A 22,504-nucleotide genomic window follows, 5' to 3' on the forward strand; every position below is an offset into this window, starting at 1 on the left:
AGTCTCGCCTCCAGAAAGAAAGAAAAGGCGGGCAGTGCTCCCACACTGGCAGCATCAATAATTCAGAGATTAAATCCGACAAGAGTCAATCATAATGCTCGATTCATTCACATGACATCCTTCGTGCTGGGATATAGGGAGTCTCTACATAGCGGTGGGAGTGTTTGTGTATGTTGGAAGTACGAAGGGTAACATGTGATGTACAGGGTGCTACGTTAGGACCGTGACGAAGAATGCATTTAAGGTTATTCTGCACTCTTTTCGTAAACAGGTTATATTAGGGCAAGAATTGCATGATACAAGCTGAAACATCAAGAAAACGAGCGTTAACTATTTCTGGGACACTATACAATTTTTGAGAGGTCGATTCGGTTCTTATTTTACATAGCCATGTGATATCAGTACAAGGCTGAGAACCTTGTTAGATGTGCTTACGATGGTTTGTAGCTATGAGCGCCCACTTAGTGGCAGTGCGTCACTCACGCTGGACAGTTAAGTACGGTTAGATGTGTCTTGAATGTCGCACTAGGAACAGTGCACCCTGTGTTATTTGGTGCCGTCAGTATTCCCAGGTATCGCATCAGCAATGGTAAAACACAGAGGAGTCCCGCATATGGGCCCAGTATGACCGTGTGTTGGAGTTCTGTAACATCAGTATAACACTCGGAGAACTCTAACTGTATACGCAAAAATAGTAGCAACTTTCACCTGCTTGCTGCAGGTAGCAGCGGTGTGAGAGTGGTGGCTCGCACTGGCTTGTTTCCGGTTGTGGCTTGCGGCGTCGCCGCGCTCTGCAAATGTGTCTTCGCTCCCATCCGGTCGCGACACCAATGGTGCCTAGGTGACCACATATTTCGAGAGGAATTTTTTAGGTGTCATGTATGAAAGGGATGTCGTCGCCTCATGCTTGCGGGACCCGAACAGGTACCTGTGCATCACTTTGCGAGGGGTGCTGGTGCATCCCAACTTCTGGGAGCATGTGGTATAGCCTCCTGTGCGCTCCAATGGACAGGGGGCGTCGGGCAGTGTCTGCATTTGTTGTTTGCGTGTCAGTTGCATTATTTTGCGAGCAGGTCTGTAGGCTGTGCTATGCGGTATTTGGTCAGTTTACAAGTTAATTTCGCATGTGCACATCAGTGTACTGCATTATTTAGGAGGAGAGTGCATGGCTGTACTCAAATTATTTCGGTAATTTAGAATTTGTTTGTTGTGTGTTATTTAGGTGTAGTTTATAGGTCTGTGGGCTGTGTGGCATGACCCCAAGCATGTCAGAGCATCTGTTTTGTATCAGTGTGATAAATATACTATCTCAAATCCATCCCTAAATAAACTGTTCCAAAATAAATAAAGTACACTTCTTCCTCTCTCCAGCAGACCAGACTAGACTGAGTCATTTCCCCCTCCAGACAGTTCAAAAATGTCTCTGAGCACTATGGGACTTAACATCTGTGGTCATCAGTCCCCTAGAACTTAGAACTACTTAAAATTAACTAACCTAAGGACATCACACACATCCATGCCAGAGGCAGGATTTGAACCTGTGACCGTAGCCCCTCCAGACAGTCATCTTGGGATATGTCACAGAACAGACAGCAGCACTCTCTGGTGACAGTACTGAGTACTACATCCAGAGTTCGTGGTGACCACACTGTTTCCCGCCATTTTTCACATCGTCTTGGGTTACATCATGGAATGGACGACAGTGCTCTCTGGTGGCAGTACTGTGTACTAGTTCCAGACCTCGAGGCAAACACACCGTTTTCCGCCATCTTGGATAATGGTACTTGTGTAATCAGCTGACGTCACAGCCGCCGTATTGGATTATGTCATGGAATGGACGACAGCGCACTCTGTTGGTGGTACTGTGTACTAAGACAGTTGGAGTCCGGACCTAGAGGTGAACACACTGGATGGCGTTCCTGTCTCTAATTGTTTAAATAAATAGAGCATGCAAAATAATAAAGACTTATGTCTAGCACAAGATGAGTCCCTTTCCCACCATTCCCTAGGACGAGGTGGTGGTCAAATGACTTATGTTAGTGGAGGTAACCCAAGTGCCTTTTCTTTCCCGCCATTTTCTTACGTTAGTAGAGATAGCCCAAGTGGCCTTTCTTTACCGCCAAAATTCAAACTTCGCGCCAGTTCCTAGGATGAGGTGGCAGTCGGATGACTTAGGTTAGTGGAGGTAGGCCAAGTGACTTTGTTTCCCGCCATTTTATTAGGTTAGTAGAGATAGCCCAAGTGGACAGTCTTTACCGCCAAAATTCAAACTTCGCACCAGTCCCAAGGATGAGGTGGCGGTTGGATGACTTAGGTAGTGGAGGTAGCCCAAATGACCTATTTTCCCGCTATTTTCTTAGATGTGTTGAATTTTCCTGATGGAATTTGAACTACCGCCATTTTCTGGGGGAGGGGGTTAGGTTAGTAGAGTTAGCCCAATTGACCTATCTTCCTGCCATAATCCGCCATCTTGGATGAAGGCACGGCCGCCATCTTGGATGATGTCTTGCACAGGTTCCGAGTCAACACGCCACCACCTTGGATGATGTCATCGGCCTATCTTGGATACATCTGGCAACAGTGGTGAGTGGGGCTGCACCCCTGTAGTCCCACTACTTACGTGTTATTAGATGTCTACGCACAGGTCATATAATTTGCATAAATAACGCCCATGATTTGCGTATGTGGTGATGGTGCCTGATAGCGATTCGGATGAACTTCAGAGTATTTACATCAAGTGAACTGGTTCGCCAAGACATCAACATTTGTTCACTATAACGTTCCTCAAACCACAGTAGCATGGTTCTGGCTCCGAGACACGGACAACTAAACTTTACGACATTGCCATCGGGGAAGACATCAAGAATGAAGGGATGCAGATGGTTTGTAGCTGTCAATGTGTCTGCGATTACCACCACAGGTCCCATGCAAGCACTGGAGACCTACCAGCCTGTGTCTGTGGTGCGCTGCACATTTGAAGCTGCCGTTCATCTCAATGATGGTGTTTGTGGAGACGACCAGTCTAGAAAAATGTGATTCTGTGGAAGAGCCGACACGTTTCCATTGATCGTTGGTCGAATCCCAATGGTCCCGTGTCCAGTGCAATCTTAACTGATGATGTCGTGGGTCAACATGTCAACATGTAGGGGTGGTTTGCTGCGGAGCTCTACATTCAACAATGTACCATGAATAGTGTGTTCTGAAACTCTAGTGTGTGCACCAGCACTGCGCTCCTTCGGCAGAGATGGCACAGATCACCGTCTATCCTACTTTACAGAGCAGACAAGTCTCCAAACCCCACATTTTGTGAATAGACGTCCAACCATATAGCGCCTAGTGGTAGTTTCACTGTCCTTCTAACTCTTTCCGCAGATGCTCACGACAGTAGCACGTCAACATTCAACCACCTTCGCCATTTCCGAGATACTCATTCACAGGCTCTGTGTAATAATAATCTGCCCTTTGTCAAAGTTGCTTATTTCAATGGATTTCCCCATTTGCAGCCCACATCTTCGCTAGGGTGGTCCCCATCTGTGTCTGCTCTGCTTACATGGTGTTGTTATCGTGTCACGTGTCCTCAATGCTACCAGGTGGCATCCAACATGGCGGTAGGCAGTAGTCATAAGTTTTTGGCTTATCAGTGTTGTTCATCGAGCATTTCAGTTAACATGTTGGTGGGGGGGGGGGGGGGGTATGCTGACCTGCTGTAATCCAAGTAGGGCGTTTCTGAATTTTTTTTCTCTGTCTGCTGTCATGCAAATTAGGCAAGGACTCCCAGAGACACAACAATACTCAAGAACTTGTCACACTAATGTCTTGTATGTCATTTCCTCTGCAGGCCCTCTGTTTTTTCCTAGAACCCTTCCAATAAATCTAAGTCTTCCGTTCCTGCATCTAACCCCCCTCCCTCCCCCACCCCCTGATACTGATTTCACGTGAACGCCATATTTCATATAGTTTCTTAGTATCTGCCCTAGTATTAGATGATATCGGATTCTTTCTCTTCTTATAGACGTTGTCTTAGGATTATTCACATTTGTGGAGATCTACTAATCATTACATCAAGTGGATCTGTTTCGGCCTGTAGTATCTGTATCTAGTTTGGATGCGTACCACATTGCGCGCATTTGCGCCAAATAGTAAAAACACGGTCCTGTTGCACTAACTCTGATCATTCTGTTTCTACACGTGTTGCAGAATGTGGTGGATATGTCTTTCTCTGACTTCTGCTCAGTTCCGACTTAAATTGGAATGATCACATGCGGAAAGCTGTAGAAATGGGATCAGCTGAAAGATGCGTAGGGGGTGACTAAAACCACATTGGAATTTTACTGTAGCAGCTAGGCTCGGGAAAGGTGACTCGTTTCGAGATGTGGGAGTGCCAGAAACATGACTGAGTAGTGGTTGTAATCAATAAAGGAATTGTCAATTGGATCCAATGCAGGTATGTGCTTGAATGGAATGACCTCTTTCCAATTCCCAGACATAATTTCTAGTGCATAGCGTAACACTAGAGATCTGAGAAGCTAATGTATATTTTCTTATGACCTCAACCAGCACATCATCTACTACTACTGTTTGTGTTCCTTCTCAATCAGTCATCGCCTACAACTCAGTGGATATATCGCAGAACCTCTGATATGGTATCGAGACAGAATGCGTTACAAATACTATAGAATTATCTAGCTGGGGCGGTGTGAGGGAGTCGCAAATACCGCTTACATACCACTTTCAAAATGCGGTAATTTTATCACGAGCTTGCATAGTGGGCTATGTGTTGGTCTGATAATACACATTTCTACGATCACTATCACGGTATTTGTCCGCAGAAAACCACCTCATTCAGAGGTAATGTCATACCTCGATTTGTAAAGTGGGTATAGCTGTTAACATGGATACTTGTGTGCACCTATAGAACCAAGGCCGCTTGTGACAATAACATACAGTAGTTGTTGCGATTTAGTTTTTTTAACATCTGGCCGATTACATCTCTCTTTCTAAAACAGAGTGCTAGCACTCGCAAGAAGAACCTAAGAGACATGCCCACCAATCGTTGATTTTCGGTCAGTATTATTTTGCATCATGTGGAATCATTTATGGTCAAGTATTATACTTAGTAGTAGTGGGGGGGGGGGGGGGGGGTGCGTGATATGTTCGCATTTGAGCATCATGCTTATAATGTATGTGTTTGTGTTCCTACATGTGTAAAGCAGATGACTAGTTCCAGTCGTAAGGAAGGTACAGATATTTCCATTTCCAGAGCCACAGCCTTCAGCAGGGTATATTTCTGATACTTCACTCTTTGTCGAATGCCATTCAATTGCGACCGTGATCATAACATTTAATTGTAAGTATGATAAAATATATATGTGACCGGTTTTCTAGAAAGATTCCGTGTATGCATGGCCTGTGGTGGGAATGATTCACATTTCCCGTTAACAGCAGCAGTTGTCCCAATGCAGAGACCTGTTGGAGTGTAGGAATGAATCTGAGTTAACTTTGCCGTCGTCCCTTAACAATTCACACACATTTGAACATTTTTTGCGTGCTATCATTTGCCAAAATCTCATTTCGATATCTCAAATTGTCGGGGAAATATGAGGAATGCTGTGAATATTTCGCTCTGGCTTTATCACTGACACGGTGCGATCGCCATTGAGTGTGATACGTCAGACTAATTTTCTTCAGATTGATGACAGATAGAGAGCTCCACCCAAGTCTAAAAAAAATTCAATCTGTTAGCTAAATTCCATACGCTTCAACATATTATATAATATGCACCAAACGCAAAATCATAGCTATCTCTGTTTTTCGTTGCAAACTGTTTCGAATTTCGCGCAAATATCACAATAACTATGACCATTAACGATATGATGGGCACGTCATCACGAACCTGTTATATAAAACTATAAGCAAAGCAAAAATGATTTTTTTTACCATATAGTTTCTGTAAAATCGTTTGAGAAAGACTGCGGGGCGTTCCCCTTCGATTCTGTCACCGCCGACCGACCGAAAGGTCTCAGTCGCTGTCGGCCTCCCTTTCCGAACAAACGAATGAACTCGCCTAACGCTTTGGACGAAAATTGGTCACTGCTTATCGGCCACCGTATTCTGCGTGGGCTACACTGGTTGTAATATGTCCTATTTTTAGGTGTTATTCTTCCATGGAAGACAGTTTTATATCTGTGACTTCTTAGACTTACCCGGCGTGACTAGTCTTGAAAGTCTCCTCGGATTTGTTGCCTTATCTTGAAATCAACTTGATTCAATATTTCGGCGAACCAACTGCCCACCATCTTCAGGAGAACGCTGTTGCTGAGTCCTGCTGAAAACTGATGCTAGACTCAGCAGCAGCGTTTTCCTGAAGATGGCGGACAGCTGGATCACCGAAATAATGTATCATGTTGATTTTGGGATCCAGCAGCAAACCCGAGGAGACTTTCAAGGTTTATATCTGACAAAACGTAGGAAAAGGTCTGACTAAGCTTTTGCCATGCAACTGGCGGACTGTACGATTCCCATTGTATCTATCATCAAATTATAGTAGTCGTCACTAACTGCATTATTTAAGCAGTGGATTTCACTAACATCTATGAGAAAAGTTTGTGAATGTATAACACAATGTTAAGAAGATAATAAAGGCAACGAGGAAATAATGCATGAAAATAAAAGATACCTATAATTAACAATGCTCAAATACCTTGCCCTATAAATTTTACTTTTTGCTATATTTTTATTGTTTATTATGCATGTAATAATAACATCACAAGGAACTTCCGTTAAACATTCAAAAAATATTACACTAGTACTTTCTAGGTTTTGAGTTTCCTTCTTAGAGGTTTTCTTTGCACTCGCTGGAAATTTTTGCAGATAATTCAAGTTAGATCGATTTTTGCGTCTTTCTGTTCTTTTTTGGGCCACAGGTGAAGCCTGTTTTGCGTTTTCCAATCGTTCTACTACGACTTCTACTCTCGGTTCTGCTACACCGTAAACACGGTGAATGGATGCACGACGTTTACGTGGTACATGATAGTTGTTGACTCCCTTTTTAACTGTGGTGTCACCAACGAGTTTGCAAGCTTCTTCAAACATTTAAGCGGCTCACCTGAGTATTGTCTTTGTAGTAATTGTGAAGGGCAAACGCATTCACCCCACTTATGTCTAATACGCGGAAAAATAATGCCATTGGCCATCTTTGAAAAAGGCTTCGACGACCAGCGATATCTGTTTCGACCAAATACATTTCTAGCAGAATCCTTAGCTAAAGATCCAGTATGTGCACTTCTGCCTTCGTCACCTTAATCACTTGTTTCATTCAACGAATACACAGGTAGCAAAACAAATTCGTCTTGACTTTCGCACCGTTCCTATTCCAGTTTCGTTTGTCACTATCTGATCCATCGTCACTTTCTAAATTGTCCTCAAACGATTTTAAAACAGTATCCTCAAAGTCAATGTCCGTAACAACCGTAGACGAAGACCTGGCTACTGAACCCACAACACAAAGTCCCAGGTGAGGTCTCAGAGACTGTATAGCACGGAAGAAGCAGTAATAGTGTAGGTCCAGATTACATTCGAGTATCTACTGGCGAAGAAAACTACGGTAGATTCGGGGAAGAACTAGACAACGCACAGTCTCCTCTCTCACCCCTACGCATTATCATAAGAGTGACAATTAACGCTTTGCGGTCAGTGAGACAGCACGTGGGACGTGAAGGTTTAAGGCAGACAGGAACCATTGTGGAGTGATACGCACCTGGAAGTGGTTGTTGGCATTGTTGAGGGCGTTGCGCAGCGCCTGAGGCGCGGGCAGCGGCAGCGGGTGCGCCACGGCTGCGGGGGCGGCGGCTCTGGTGATGGAGGCGGGCAGTGCCTGGAACACCGGCAGCCCCGCCACCCCCGCAGCCGCGCCCGGCGCCAGCCGCGATGGCCGGCTCACGTTGCGCGCCGGTGCGATCGGCTTGAACGGCGGGATCACGCCGCCCGGGACCACCACCTGCTGACACACACACACACAACCATTGCGTTAAGGGGTGCCTCGCAAACAAAAAGCGAGACAACACATTTTATTTCCAGTGGAGTCACCACGCGGATCATCGCGTTCAATCCCAAGACGTCACAGTATTTCACTACCCCCAGTAAAGTATGGCATTATTCGTAAGTTCCTCTGGTGGTGACAGAACAGGACTGTGCGAGAGCTGAAAGACATACAGAAAAATAGCACATATCATTGGATGGAGCATCTCTCCAAGTTTCGATTCGTAGTGCGCTCCCTAGGGTAGTTGCAGAACGCACCACTATCGGCGAATCATCCACTACGTATTGTCACATCAAATTATTTCGCGCCTGCAGATAGGCAACCCAATGAACAGATTTCCGAAGTGGGCTCGATACTGCTGCACGTGTCCGGACAGCAGTTGTAGCAACTTCAATAAATGGTATGCAAGTATTTACATTTTCAGTGTCACAAACGGTGCCGATACTGAGCACCTGTAATGTGAGATAAAACTTGCAGAGATGCTCTATCCAATAGTACATGTTGTACAACCACCTACCTCTCAAAGGGGTGGGGGTGAAACAGAAGTGTTGTCCATGATGCGCTAATACCCAGACTTTATTCATCCACTATTTGAGAATGAGAGCACTTAGCCACTTAATTTAATTAATTGATTAATTTCAAACGTTTACGAAACTGTTTCTGCTGACCAGTTCATTGCCACTACAATTTCGCTGTTCGTGCAGTAAAACTGCCGCATCAGGCATGACCTGTTAAGTTATTACCTCTTTATTAATAAATCTATTAGTAACAAACTTTGTACACAGTATTCACATATAACACGGAATGTACCTGCAAAATTCTATCACTGTACGACATGTCGTTGAGGAGATATGACGTCATAAACATTGAAGTGCGTGAAAACGAAACAGCAGGATGAAATTCCCTAGAGGTACATGTGAAATATCTGTACAAACATGTGTGAAATATATTAAATACATGTGGAGTATATGTCACATATGCATACACAGGTGAAGCTCCTAAACCTCTGGATCGATTTCACCCAAACTTGTTACGCATTTCGCTATCTGAAAAGAAATACTGAGGGTTTAAGAAACAACAACCTAATATTGGGGTGCGAGTGTCCAGAAAAGAGTAGGGGAGGAATAGATGCACAGAGAGAGGGGGAAGAGGAGGTGAACAGGGAAATGAGGAGGAGGAGATGGACAGAGAGAGGCGGGAGGAGGAGAAGGAGGAGGAGGAGGAGGAGGAGGACAGAGAGAGAGGAGGAGGAGATGGCTAGAGAAAGAGAGGAGGAAGCGATGGACATAAAGAGGGGAGGAGAACATGACCAGGAGGGGAAGGAGGTGGACAGAGAGAGGGTGGAGGAAGAAGTGTGCAAAGAGAGGGGCAGGAGGAGATGGCCAGCATTGGGGGGGGGGGGGGGGGTGGAAGATGTGGACAGTGAGACAAGGAGGAGAAGATGGATAGAGAGAGGGGGTAGTGTTAGATGGACAGAGATAGGTCGAGGAGGAAATAGACAGAGAAGGAGAGGATGAGATGGATAGAGTGAGGTTGGAGAAAAGGTGGAAAGAGAGAGAGGAAAGGAAGGGGAGGAGGTGATGGGCAGAGAGAGGGGGAAGGAGCAGATGGACTAATAGAAGATTGGAATAAATACATGCCCGAGCAACGCCGTGTACTCAGAGTACACATTGATACAATGACGTTATCAAAAACTGGTGGCTCATTACGAGAATGTATTCGTAGCCATCGTGGAGTTGTTGAGGAATACATATATAAATGGTTCAAATGGCTCTGAGCACTATGGAACTTAACATCTGAGGTAATCAGTCCCCTAGAATTTAGAACAACTTAAACCTAACTAACCTAAGGACATCACACACATCCGTGCCCGAGGCAGGATTCGAACCTGCGACCGTAGCGGTCGCGCGGTTCCAGACTGAAGCGCCTAGAACGGCTCGGCCAGACCGGCCGGCAGTACATATAGAGACACGCAGAATAAACATATATATATCTAATGTTAATAAGGTTTGTTTTATTTAAAAAGCTTTAAGAGTTTTCACATATAAAATCTGGAAGCGTTACTTTTTAGAACCCCGCCGTAAACTAAAAAAGATGAACGTTAGTGACTAACATCCTGTCATTAGAGACAGTGCAGTAGCTCGTATGGAAAAGTATGGGGGTGCGGTCGGCTGCAGCTTTTTTAGACGAACAATTACAGCATCCACCGAAAATTATTTAGTGAAACCTGTGTTAGGATATCCGGAGGAGTATGAATCCACAGTACAATCGAAGTTCCGTAACTACAGTGCAGTCCCGCTCGATAGCAGCTAGACAGAAAATTTTACGTTCGTTAGCATACGTGATCCGTACTGCTGGATTCATAACCAGGTAAATCGAGAGTACGTCACAAGAATGCGTGGTCAAAAAATAAAGAAAAAAAATAAAACACGACGAGAATAATTCACACGAGCTTACCCTGCATCCACATTTTCGTCAGTTTGACAGTGGCTGTATGGTATTTATTTTCGGCGGTTTCTGACATAATATGTTAGCGTATGTGCGTTTCATGATGCAGCAAAGAAGCTTGGAAAGAATTCGCCAGTCCACGTAACTCCAGTTCTCTAACGCAGAATAAGGCCATTTCGGTTGAAAATTCCTCATAATATGAGCTCTGCTTATATAACTGAGACCAGGGAATCACAGAAAGCACAAATCGCTAAAATGACATTTGGTAGCTTCCTGGTTCACGCACTCCATTCTAGTCAGCATGCGATGGTGCACTTTCGTCTGTGACTTTCAGTTCCTACACAAGCAGTATGTAGTAGTCCATATTCTTCTCTCAATGCTGTAATTTTTCAACACACAAGACGCTTTCTCCCTAACACGCAAGCAGTTCACAAACGCTGCTGTTTCAGAAATACGAGTCTCTTGCCTCCGAAACTAATAATTTATTCCTTTCTGCACTAGGGTAATTGTACCTTCCACAGTCTACGGCAGATAATGACACGTCTTCAGACGAACTGTCGAAAGAGTTACTCACTGTGTTTCAGGAAGGAACGTAAATATTTGACTACGTGGCAAAAAAGCTTTTATGTAAAATGTTCCCGGTTTTCAGCAGACAGTTGTTACAACCACCTGATTGATATTGTTGTCTTCAGTCCGAAGACTGGTTTGATGCAGCTTTCCGTGATACTCTATCCTGTGCTTAAGCCTCTTCATCTCCGAATAACTACTGCAGCTTCCATCCTTCTGAACCTGCGTAAGGTGTTCATCTCTTGGTCTTCCGCTATAATTTTTACTCGCCCACACTTCCCTCCAGTACTAAACTGGTGATCCCTTGCATTCTCTGAATGTGTCCTAACAACCGATTCCTTCTTTTATTCAAGTTGTGCCACAAATTTCTTTTCTCCCAAATTTTATTCAGTATCTCATCTTTAGTTACGTGATCTACCCATCTTCAGCATTCTTCTGCAGCACCACATTTCAAAGGCTTCTACTCTCTTCTTGTGTGAAGGGTTTATCATCCACGTTTCAGTTCCCTGCAACACTACACTCCACACAAATACCTCCAGAAAAGACTTTCTAAAACTTAAATCTATATTTGATTTTAACAAAATCCTCTCTTGCAGAAGCGCTTTTGTTACCATTGCCAGTCTACATTTTATATTCTCCCTGTTTATCAGTAATTTTGATACTCCAATAGCAGACTTCCCAACTACTGGACTTTAATTCCCTTTCTAAATTTCTCCTTGGTTTCCTTTACCCCTTGCTCATTGTACAGACTGAATAACATCGGGGATATGCTACAATACTGTCTCACTCACTTTTCGCTCCCTGTATTTTATCCCTAGTTGCCTCTTGTAGCCGTAGTCGTAACGTACGCCTTGACTCAACTCGATGGTAATACGGTTCGAATTCTGGTGGTGGATGAAATTTTTACTTCCAGTATTTGTTCTGCAATGGGAGGCGAGGTGGTGGCGCAAAGTTTCTGGTCACCAGTCTCCGCGACAGTATCCTGGATCAAATTCCTAACCTCTCCGCAGTGTCTCGTGAAGTGAGGGCATGTGACACTGTTTATTATGATCCGTCCTTCGTATGGGAATATTACGCTCGGCGGCCCCTTTGATGATTTTCAAGAGGAGTATGCCATGTACCTGCACCAGCTTTCACCCTCACTGTTCCCTTCGTTCATGCCAACGCAAACTCAATATTACTCAATACTAGCATTCGTCACAGACACAGATTCACATCTGGTTCTTCATAACACGTCGGAGGAAGGCGACAACGGAGCACTCCCAGTTGGACCTTCCATGAGCGGCGGTACAAGAGTTTTGCATCTGCTTCCCCTACGTTCATTTCCTGAGTATGGGAGAACTAATTATTATTATTTATTTTACCCCTGGTACATTGAGAATTTCAAACACTGTATTCCAGTCAACATTGTCAAAAGCTTCCTTTAAGTCTACAAATGGTATTGAAGTGGGTTTGCCTTTCCTTAACCTATCTTCTAAGAGAAGTCGCAGGGTCAGTACTACTTCGCGTGTTAGGACATTTCTCCGGAACCCAAACTGATCTTCCCCCACGGTCGGTTTCTACCAGTTTCTCCATTCTTATGTAAATAATTAAAGTTATTATTTTGCAACCATGACATATTATACTGATAGTTCGGTAATATTCACACTTGACAGCACCTCTAATAATTGGAATTATTGTACTCTTCTTGAAGTCTGAGGATGTTTCGCCTGTTTTGTATATCTTGCTCACCAGATGGAAGAGTTCTGTCATGGTTGTCTCTCCCAAGGCTATCAATAGTTCTAACGGGAAGTTGTCTACTCCAGGGGCCTTGTTTCAACTTAAGTCTTTCAGTGCTCTGTCAAATTCTTCACGCACTATCATATCTCTCACATCTTCATCTACGTTCTCTTCCATTTCTATAATATTGCCCTCAATTACATCTCCCTTGTATAGGCATGTATATACTCCTTGCACCTTTCATCTTTCCCTTCTTTGCTTAGAACTGGTTTTCCATCTGGGCTCCTGATATTCATACAGGTAGTTCTCTTTTCTCCAAAGATTTCTTTAATTTTTCTGTAGGTGGTATCTCCCTCCCCCTAGTGATATATGCTTCTAAATTCTTACACTTATACTATAGCCTTTCTTCTAAGCCATTTTGCACTTCCTGTCAATCTCATATTTTAGAGTTTATATTCTTTTTCGCCTGCTTCATTTACAGCATTTTTGTATTTTCTCCTTCCATCAGTTAAATTCAATATCTCTTGTGTTAGACAAGGATTTCTTGATCCTCTTCTGCCTTTACTAATTCAACTCCCAAAGCTACCGATTCGTCTTCCACAGTACTGCTTTCCCTGTTTCAGTCAGTCGTTGCCTAATACTCCCGCTGAAACTCTCAACCACCTCTGGTTCATTCAGTTGATGCAGGTCCCATCTCCTTAGTTTCTGTCTTTTTGCCATTTCTTCAGTTCTAACCCTTAGTTCATAACCAATAAATTGTGTTCAGAGTACACATCTGCCACTGGAAATGTCTTACAGTTTCAAATCTGGTTCCAAAGTACCTGTCTTACCGTTATGTGATCAAACTGCAACCTACCTGACTGTAGCATAGAAAAAAACTTCACAGTTCTTTAAGGTCGATTTGTCCCTGACACACACACACACACACACACACACACACACGAGCGCGCGCGCGCGCACACACACACAGGATGACAGTTGCACTGTGGAAACCAGGTTGAAGACGGCATTATCAACTCCATGGAGTGTGCAATTCCTAGTCCTATTCCCGGCCCTAAATAAAGCATTGCTGTTACGGATCTTTTCGTGAGCTGAATTTCAGTTTAAAAGTAATGCTTTATTTCCATATCTCATATGCCTGATGCTGAATGGAACCTGTCCTAAAAGCGTCGTATTTTGATGTTATTATAATCGTAAATCACAAAAGCTAATAATCACTGGTAGTACAATTAATAAACAACCTATTGAATTAAAAAAAAGATATCAAAGATAAACGTATTACGATTATTCGCTTCTTTGAAATCAATAAACGTTGCGATACTTCAAATCAAGTGTCAACAATTGAATCGCACACAATAGTTCACTTTTACTCATAGTAAAATATTCAGCACTTTAAATTGTCCTGAATTTATTTTACAATATTGATCTCTTCAATTAACTTCGCTCTTGCTCCATCTCCGCGGTTATAAACCCACTAAAGTAGTGTCCGGGAAATACCGTGGCCAGGAGACGGGACACCGCAACCGACACATCTTTCGGAGAAAGTAACGTCTAATTCACGAGTAATCTCACGGCTTTCTGTAATCTGTCGTCCTCAAAGAAACTGTAGTTGAAAGAAACTATGCCTATTTTGCATAATTTCTAGGTGCATTAGCTCCAGTAGCAAAACTACCACAAATAGCTCGTTGGCAAATAAATTGTCGACTGGCGATTATCCAAAACAAGTTGCATCTAAACCCTTGAAGGAAATACTCTCTGCAACTGTACACTCTACAACCTCCTGAAATATTCGCTCTTCCCCCATTACGATATACAGAGTAATTCGCTGATGTATCTCAAGGCGGTGATAATGGAGTTGTTACCACAAATTAGTAATGAAACGCAAGTTTGATCAAGGGCCTAACGTGAGTTCTCACGGATAGAGTACGTCTTTGGACGTAAATGGTTGGCAAATCCTTCCAGAATATTCTGCATTCCAGACAGAGCAATTCTACTTGAAACTGATGTTTGTTTTTTCGGCCACCCCAGGTTACCACCATTTACCTTATTAATAGAAAGACGCGTACTAAGCTGTTAGCCGGCCGCGGTGGCCGAGCGGTTCTAGGCGCTTCAGTCCGGAACCGCGCGACTGCTACGGTCGTAGGTTCGAATTCTGCCTCGGGCATGGATGTGTGTGATGTCCTTAGGTTAGTTAGGTTTAAGTAGTTCTAAGTTCTAGGGGACTGATGACCTCCGATGTTAAGTCCCATAGTGGTCAGAGCCCTTTGAACCATTTTTTGAACTAGGCTGTCACGTGTCTTCCAGTACAATGCGTGATACATGCTGCGTACCCCTGCTTTCCAATTAAACATGTGGTTTGTGTGTTAATGGTGGAAACTGACGAATACCAGAAAGACTGCTGTAGCAAATATGACTAGCAAGCTACTTCTTTTCGCACAACTACGGTGTTTTCAATTGCTTCTTCCGCCGTATGCTATTGAGACGAACATTCGCCCACGTATTAACATCGGCCTGTCTTTACTATGAAATTTCTCCATACACGAGAATTTTCTTTCATTTTTATCGAAAATGTTTCATACTACTCTTCCAAAAAATTTTTTTGTCTGATTTGACGCCTGTTTATGAGGAAATCTACGACGCATAAACTAACAGCACACACCTCAGTGCTACCTTGGCAAAATTCTGTTGGCAGAATTCAGATAGTGTAATCTGGTTCATTTGAAGGGTTTACAAGTTTGCAATTATCATTTGTGTTGCTTCTTAAACCATGGTTTTTATTTATTTATTCTTACGCGTTTGGAGTTTGCAGCTAGTAAAACTTCACTGCCGAAAATCGACGTCCCTCTGTTGGAGGGGTCCCTCAGCACATATGTTTAATGAGGGCTGTTGTATGGACACTTTTAAGGGCGCAAATTTCAACATAATCGTTTGAGAAAAGTTCAAGGACACTCGATTAAACTGAAGTGTACCGTTTTGTTTATCGAGAAATTTATTTCTCGTAAAATAAATGACATCCTATATAGTGTACTGTCTTTGTATGAATTACCAACTCCTTCCTACAGCCTGCAACAAAAAAGAGTTATCTGCGACATTTAAATCCACAACTTGCAATTTTCATGTTAAACTAATTTTTCACGCAAGAGAAATGTTTCTTAACAGAACTCTGAACTTCGGGCTAATCAACTTTAAATAAGATAAACATTCACCCAACTCCATAGATTCTAGACAAGAGTGATCTTGCATTGCTGGGAAAACTAAATTCTCATTTCCGATAAAAATGGATTTCTTTCTTGACATATTTATTAATGAAATCTCTATTGCCTGTGTAACATAAATTGCCAAATCGTCTATATCTTGTTTATGTGCATATAAAATTGGGTCTTGTATGCTACATTATCTCTGTTCAAGCACTCAGCAGTAGCCAGTACTGTAATTACGGATACAACGATTCACTTTTTCACGTGATGTTCCCTATACTTTGCGAGCTGGTTAGGGAAAAGGAAAAGCGTTTCTGAGTTTTTAAACTGATTTTGTAGCTTTCTTTTTCTGTTCACCCGATTAACACGACTATTCAGACCTAACAATGTGCACTACTGCAACACGAAATACTTGTATTCTGAATATTTTGAATGAAGTGGCAAAATACCTCATTCGTGTGCCTTATAATCGGTGTTAAACTGGAAGTGTCCATGCAAAGATCCACTTATCGTATGAATTAATTTTCTATTAAAAGTTGTATTTTTACCGTTTACACTTAGGAGAATCATATAGAGTCTTTGTTTCGATTGTCTGTTAAACGTTTCACGTAGGTACGCCATTTATGCACTCAACGTCATCTTCAAAAAATTTATGACGTAGCTTTTGTATTTCAGACAAATTTGATGAAAAGATTTTGTGTGGCTGTGCTTTAATATCTACGATTTATTTTTAACAGGACATCGTGTCAAGGATTATTTTCATAGGCAAAATATTGCAGTTTCGACTGAACTCTTACATAAAACGTTTCAAAACCTTTTGGTAAGGTATTAAGCGACATATGCAGGAAAACGGAAGTACTGACGCTTCCACCCAACTAGTGAAAACATATGAGTGCAGGTTGAAACTTCGAGAGTGTTGTAGATAGAATGAGTGATGAATAAACGCAGTAAGCAGTCACTTTTTTATTATTTGTGGAACTACCAGTCTCGAGCTTCTGTTCTTGTCAACAGATGGAGTGCACAGCATTTCACTGACATCTGTGTGTGAGCCATTGTGAGTTTAGCACCATGATGTAAAGCACATTTCATCCTACTTCATGCTACTAAACAAAAATACGAGCTCATTTAATTTAATTACAGTCCATGGTGGCCACTTAATCTAATTTTGTTGCTGTCTCTCGTTTTAATAATACGATGCAGGTGTTATTCAAAAATGTTGAAGTATTCAGTATTTGCTGTTCGATTAGTCGTGAAACGTTGTCTTCTACTGTGGACAAGCTAGAGGTATTTCTCGTAAAAGTCTGTAAAATTATCTTTCTTACGAAGAGTAGTCCAGTGGCACATTTGTTTGACTCAGAACTTTCACGTAAAGGTCACATGCAGGAGCTTCCAGTTATTTCTGCACGTATGCTCAGATGCCGTTTATCCCACTTTGAAATGCTGGGCTGGTGTTTGTGTTCAGTGGGTACGCGGGGTCGCCAGCAACGGTTCGCTAGTGCACACGACCCGCATTGGGGAACACTTTAACGGTCCGCTCTCAAGGCCGGAGCTGCGTATAGTAGCTGTCGTGTCAAAATGTGCTTTGCATCTTCATAATTAAAGAGTATCTCAAAACTGATTAAACACTATCTTAAACTGATTTAGATTTGGCACGTTTTTCATCCGCAATGACACCATTGCGTCCCTCCTTTTATCAGTAATTACGAGCGTTATGCTGCATTCATAACTGGTCGTTAAACTCTAACACAGATGGGATATTAATTCAAGGTAAGAGGACAACAGCATCCTCACTGAATCTATACTGATGCGCCAAAGAAATTGGTATAGGCACGAGAATTAAAATACAGAAATATGTAAAGTGGCAGAATACGGCGGTGCGGTCGGGAACACCTATATAAGATAAAAAGTGTCTGGGACAGTTGTTAGATCGGTTACTGCTGCTACAATGGCAGGTTATTACGATTTAAGTGAGACTGAACGTGGTGCTATAGTCGGCACACGAGCAATGAAACACAGCATCTCCGAGGTAGCGATGAAGTGGGGATTTTCCCGTACAACCATTTCACGAGTGTACCGTAAATATCAGGAATCCGGTAAAACATGCAATCTCCGACATCGCTGAGGCTGAGAAAACAACCTGCAAGAACGGGATCAACGACGACTAAAGAGAATCGTCCAACGTGACAGAAGTGCAACCTTTCCGCAAATTGCTGCAGATTTCAATGCTGGGACATCAACAAGCGTCAGCGTGCCAACCATTCAACGAAACATCATCGATATGGGCTTTCGGAGCTGAAGGCCCTCTCGTGTACCCTTGATGACTGCATGACACAAAGCCTTACTCCTCGCCTGGGCCCGTCAACACCGACATTGGACTGTTGGTGACTGGATGTTGCCAGGTCGGACGAGTCTCGTTTCAAATTGTATCGAGCGGACGGACGTGTACGGATGTGGAGACAACCTCATGAATCCATGGACCCTGCATGTCAGCATGGAACTGTTCAAGCTGGTGGAGGCTCTGTAATGGTGTGGGGCGTGTGTAAAAAAATTCAGATGGCTCTAAACACTATGGGACTTAACGTCTGAGGTCATCAGTCCCCTAGACTTAGAACTACTCAAACCTAACTAACCTAAGGACACCACACACATCCATGCCCGAGGCAGGATTTGAACCTGCGACCGTAGCAACAGCGCGGTTTCGGAGTGAAATGCCTAGAATCGCTCGGCCACAGCGGCCGGTGGGGCGTGTGCGGTTGTAGTGATATGGGACCCTTGATACGTATACATACGACTCTGACAGGTGACACGCACGTAGGCATCCTGTCTGATCACCTGCATCCATTCGTGTCTATTGTGTATTCCGACGGACTTGGGCAATGCGACACCCCACTCGTCCAGAATTGCTACAGAGTGGCTCCAGGAACACTCTTTTCTGTTTAAACACTTCCATTAGCCACGAAACTCTCCAGACATGAACATTATTGAGCATATCTGGGATGCCTTGCAACGTGCTGTTGAGAAGAGTTTTCCACACCCTCGTATTCTTACGGATTTATGGACAGCCCTGCAGGATTCATGGTGTCAATTTCCTCCAGCACTACTTCAGACATTAGTCGGGTCCATGCCACGTCGTGTTGCGGCACTTCTGTGAGCTCGCCCTACGTCATATTAGGCAGGCGTACCAGTGTCTTTGGATTTTCAGTGTATAATGGATATTAATAGGCAATGCCAATGAAAATGAAAATTCACCTCAGAATTTAGAAGAAACTGAGTTTAAGTCTTCTACTTCTCCTTCTTCTTCTTCTTCTTCTTCTTCTTCTTCTTCTTATTATTATTATTATTATTAATATTATTGTTTACAGCATTACGATCATTTCACGAGCGCAATGAACTTCTTTAGCTGATGACTTTGGTTTCTTCTTATCGCACAACTTGCTCGTTTTTCGCTGGAATTGCCATTCTGTTCTTCCGTTCAGGTTCCCTCGGTTGCAGTTATTGGGTTGTCTGTAACTTAATAGTTTTCGACAAGAGTTCTGAATGCAGGTCTGTACCTTGTCACCCACGACGCCGATTTCCTGATGATGTCGTTCAGTTTCAAGCTGCCAATTGTTCTTAATTTTCGTTGAGATGACAAGACTGAGAACTCTTTTAGTCAGTATTTATTTTGAGAATTTGACCGAAAAATTTTAAGCATCTCTTCATGAAAGTGCCAGAAGTGTTCTGAGTATGATGATATGTTTCCTGCAGTTCCCTTTTCATTCAAAGTCCATCTATGATGACTGGGACAAATATTGTCCTTAGAAGTATTCTACCTTGCTTTTGCCGAGCGAGGTGGCGCAGTGGTTTGTACAGTGGACTCGTATTCGGGAGGACGACGGTTCAGATTCCTGTCTGGCCCTCCAAATTTCGGTTTTCTACTATTTCCCCCAAATCCTCCAGGTAGATGTCAAGGTGGAGCCTTTGGAAGGGCCGATTGATTTCCTTTTCCATCCTCCCAAATTCTGAGTTTGTGCTCCGCCTCTAATGACTTCGTTGTCGGCGGTACTTTCCTCTCTTCCATTCTATCTTGCTTTTCTATGTCTTGAATTAGTGATATGTCTCGAACGTTTACAACGCATACAATGCTCTCGGTTTGATACCATGTTGCAGCGTCTTATTTTTGTGTTCGGTGATTTTAATTTTTTTGTTGTGCCCGTTTCAGATAATTCTGTAAACTTTTTTGTAATTAGGAGATCGTTTAATTTTTGATTCACGATTTAATACTGCAGGCTGGATATTTTCACCTAGATTTTTGAATTTATGTTACTGAGATATTTTGCCAAAATGAGTTACAATAGGTTGTCCAGTAAGGGATCGCTGAGTTCCTTGCACGCAATGAATTTTTACGTATGAAATTTTCAGGCTAGTTACTGCAGCGACTTCCTGACATACGCAGTGAAGAGCAACTCCAGAAAGAGAAACGCATCTCGTTAATCTAGATGGAAATGTTTAAAGATATACACAGTACTCGCATATATTTTAGAGAACTTCTTAATGGTAACCTTAAAAACTTGGCCTACGACAAGTCAATCTACATAAAAACATCACGAATGAACATAGCGCGAATATTAAATACGGTCAAGATAGTGTTAGTGTGGCGAAAGTGTTGTGTACGGCTTTGTACACAAGGGTAAGGTGAGAAACAGAGTGGTGCAGCAACTGTCGTCGCAGGATAGCTGGACAGGAACAGAAACACAGTAAACAGAACATTTACTTAACTTTTGCTTCTCCAAGCATATGAAGGCTCATTACAAATAATGCAGCAAGAAACAAAGAGTCCAGTTGCCACAATGACAGCTAGGATCAAAAGCACGAACTATGGTGCTGTAGCGATGAGGCTCCAAGTGAAAGTGGGTTGAGTGTCTGCCGGCGGCCATTCTGTATCATGGTGGCAGAGGAAGCTCGTAGCCCAGAGCCACTGGAGGCGTGGCTCAGCGGACATGCGCCAGATCCTGCGCGACGCTATCGGCATCAGACTGTAACATGCCATTCTTTTGCCAACCCTAATACGCCGTGGGGTGGTATCGATACGTGATACCACAGACAGAACTGGCAGTTTGTTTAAAATGTAGACAAAAATAAAGCTGTGCACTTCACGAACGAAAGGTAGCTTACTGGTCTAACCTTTGAGCACAGGTTTATCGTATCACAACTATAATCTCTTGGAGTACTTATACACATTATCTGAGCAAAAGTATTTGGACACCTATCAGTGAACATCAATCTGGGGTGTGACCACCCTTCTTGAATTCTGCTGGACGAGGTGTCTGAATGTCTGAGGAGCAATGGCAGCCTGTTCTCCCTCAAGAGCTGAAGCCGAGAAAGTAGCGATTGGCGCTGGGGTCTGGAGAAAAGTCGACGTGCTGACTCATTCAGAGGTTCAGGTCGGGACTCTGGGCAGGGCTCCCCACTTCAGGAATGTCAGTCTTCACAAACTGTTGCATCACTGATGCTGCTTTATGACAGGGTGCATTGCTATGATGATACAATCACCACCTTCGAACTGTTCCTCTGTTGTACGCACCGAGCGAGGTGGCGCAGAGGTTAGCACACTGGACTCGTATTATGGAGGACGACGGTTCAAACCCGCGTCCGGCCATCCAGATTTAGGGTTATCGTAGTTTTCCTAAATCGCTCCAGGCAAATTTCGGGATGGTTCCTTTGAAAGGGCACGGCCGGTTTCCTTCCCCATCCTTGACACAATCCGAGCTTGTGCTCCGTCTGGACGTCGATGTCGACGGGATGTTCAACCTAATCTTCCTTCCTTCCTTCCTTCTGATGTACGGAGTACACACTGCTGCAAAATGTGTTCGCCTCCTTCCACATTTATCGTTTTCTTAAAAGCGATAAGAAGACCACGCCCTAAGCACGAAACACGCCGTTATACCGTAACACCCCCTCCCCCATCCCCTGCCTGAACTTCGCTGTTGGTACTACACGATATGGCACGTAATCCACTCCAGTGCCGCACCTCGAGTGTTGCTTAGCATTGGCTACAGAAATATGTGGCATACGACGAGCTGCTCCAACATTCTACCTCACTCCTTTTCACTCCATAGCCACAATGATTGTGCTAGCTGCACCACCCGCCACACTGTTCAACAGTCCCTGTCCGGCAGTGTATGAGGTCAGCCTTATCTTGGTTTAGTGGTGATTGTTCCTTCACGTTTACAGTGCACAGTCACATCATCAACAGTCGACTTTGGCAGCCTTAGAGGGGTTGAAATGCCCAGGATGGATCTGTTACTCAGGCGACATCCAATGACTAGTCCACGTTCGAAGTCACTCAGCTCTATATCTGGTGGTCCATTCCGCGTTACATTATAGTATACCTGAGGGTAGCAATAGATAAAGATATGATTCACGACGGTTACATGTATACAGGTTTTATGAGTATATAGGTTTCAATGAGTATAAATATTCTGAAGTGTCATAGTTTTTTACGTACGGACTGTGTAAGGAAAATTGGACCGATGACAGCACTTGTTGTGTTAAC

General features: G+C 43.4%; 1 protein-coding gene across 2 annotated transcripts in view; it reads right to left on the reverse strand.

Moving 5' to 3' along the window:
• Window positions 1-22,504, reverse strand: part of LOC124722085 — a 338,589-nt gene that overhangs the window by 25,627 nt on the left and 290,458 nt on the right. For both annotated transcript variants that reach the window (XM_047247280.1, XM_047247281.1), the window contains one exon: window positions 7,757-7,996. In XM_047247280.1, coding sequence (XP_047103236.1) covers window positions 7,757-7,996 — 240 coding nt within the window. The remainder of the gene's footprint in view (window positions 1-7,756; window positions 7,997-22,504) is intronic.

Source organism: Schistocerca piceifrons, chromosome X, assembly GCF_021461385.2.
Source record: "Schistocerca piceifrons isolate TAMUIC-IGC-003096 chromosome X, iqSchPice1.1, whole genome shotgun sequence".
NCBI classification, from domain to species: Eukaryota; Metazoa; Arthropoda; class Insecta; order Orthoptera; family Acrididae; genus Schistocerca; species Schistocerca piceifrons.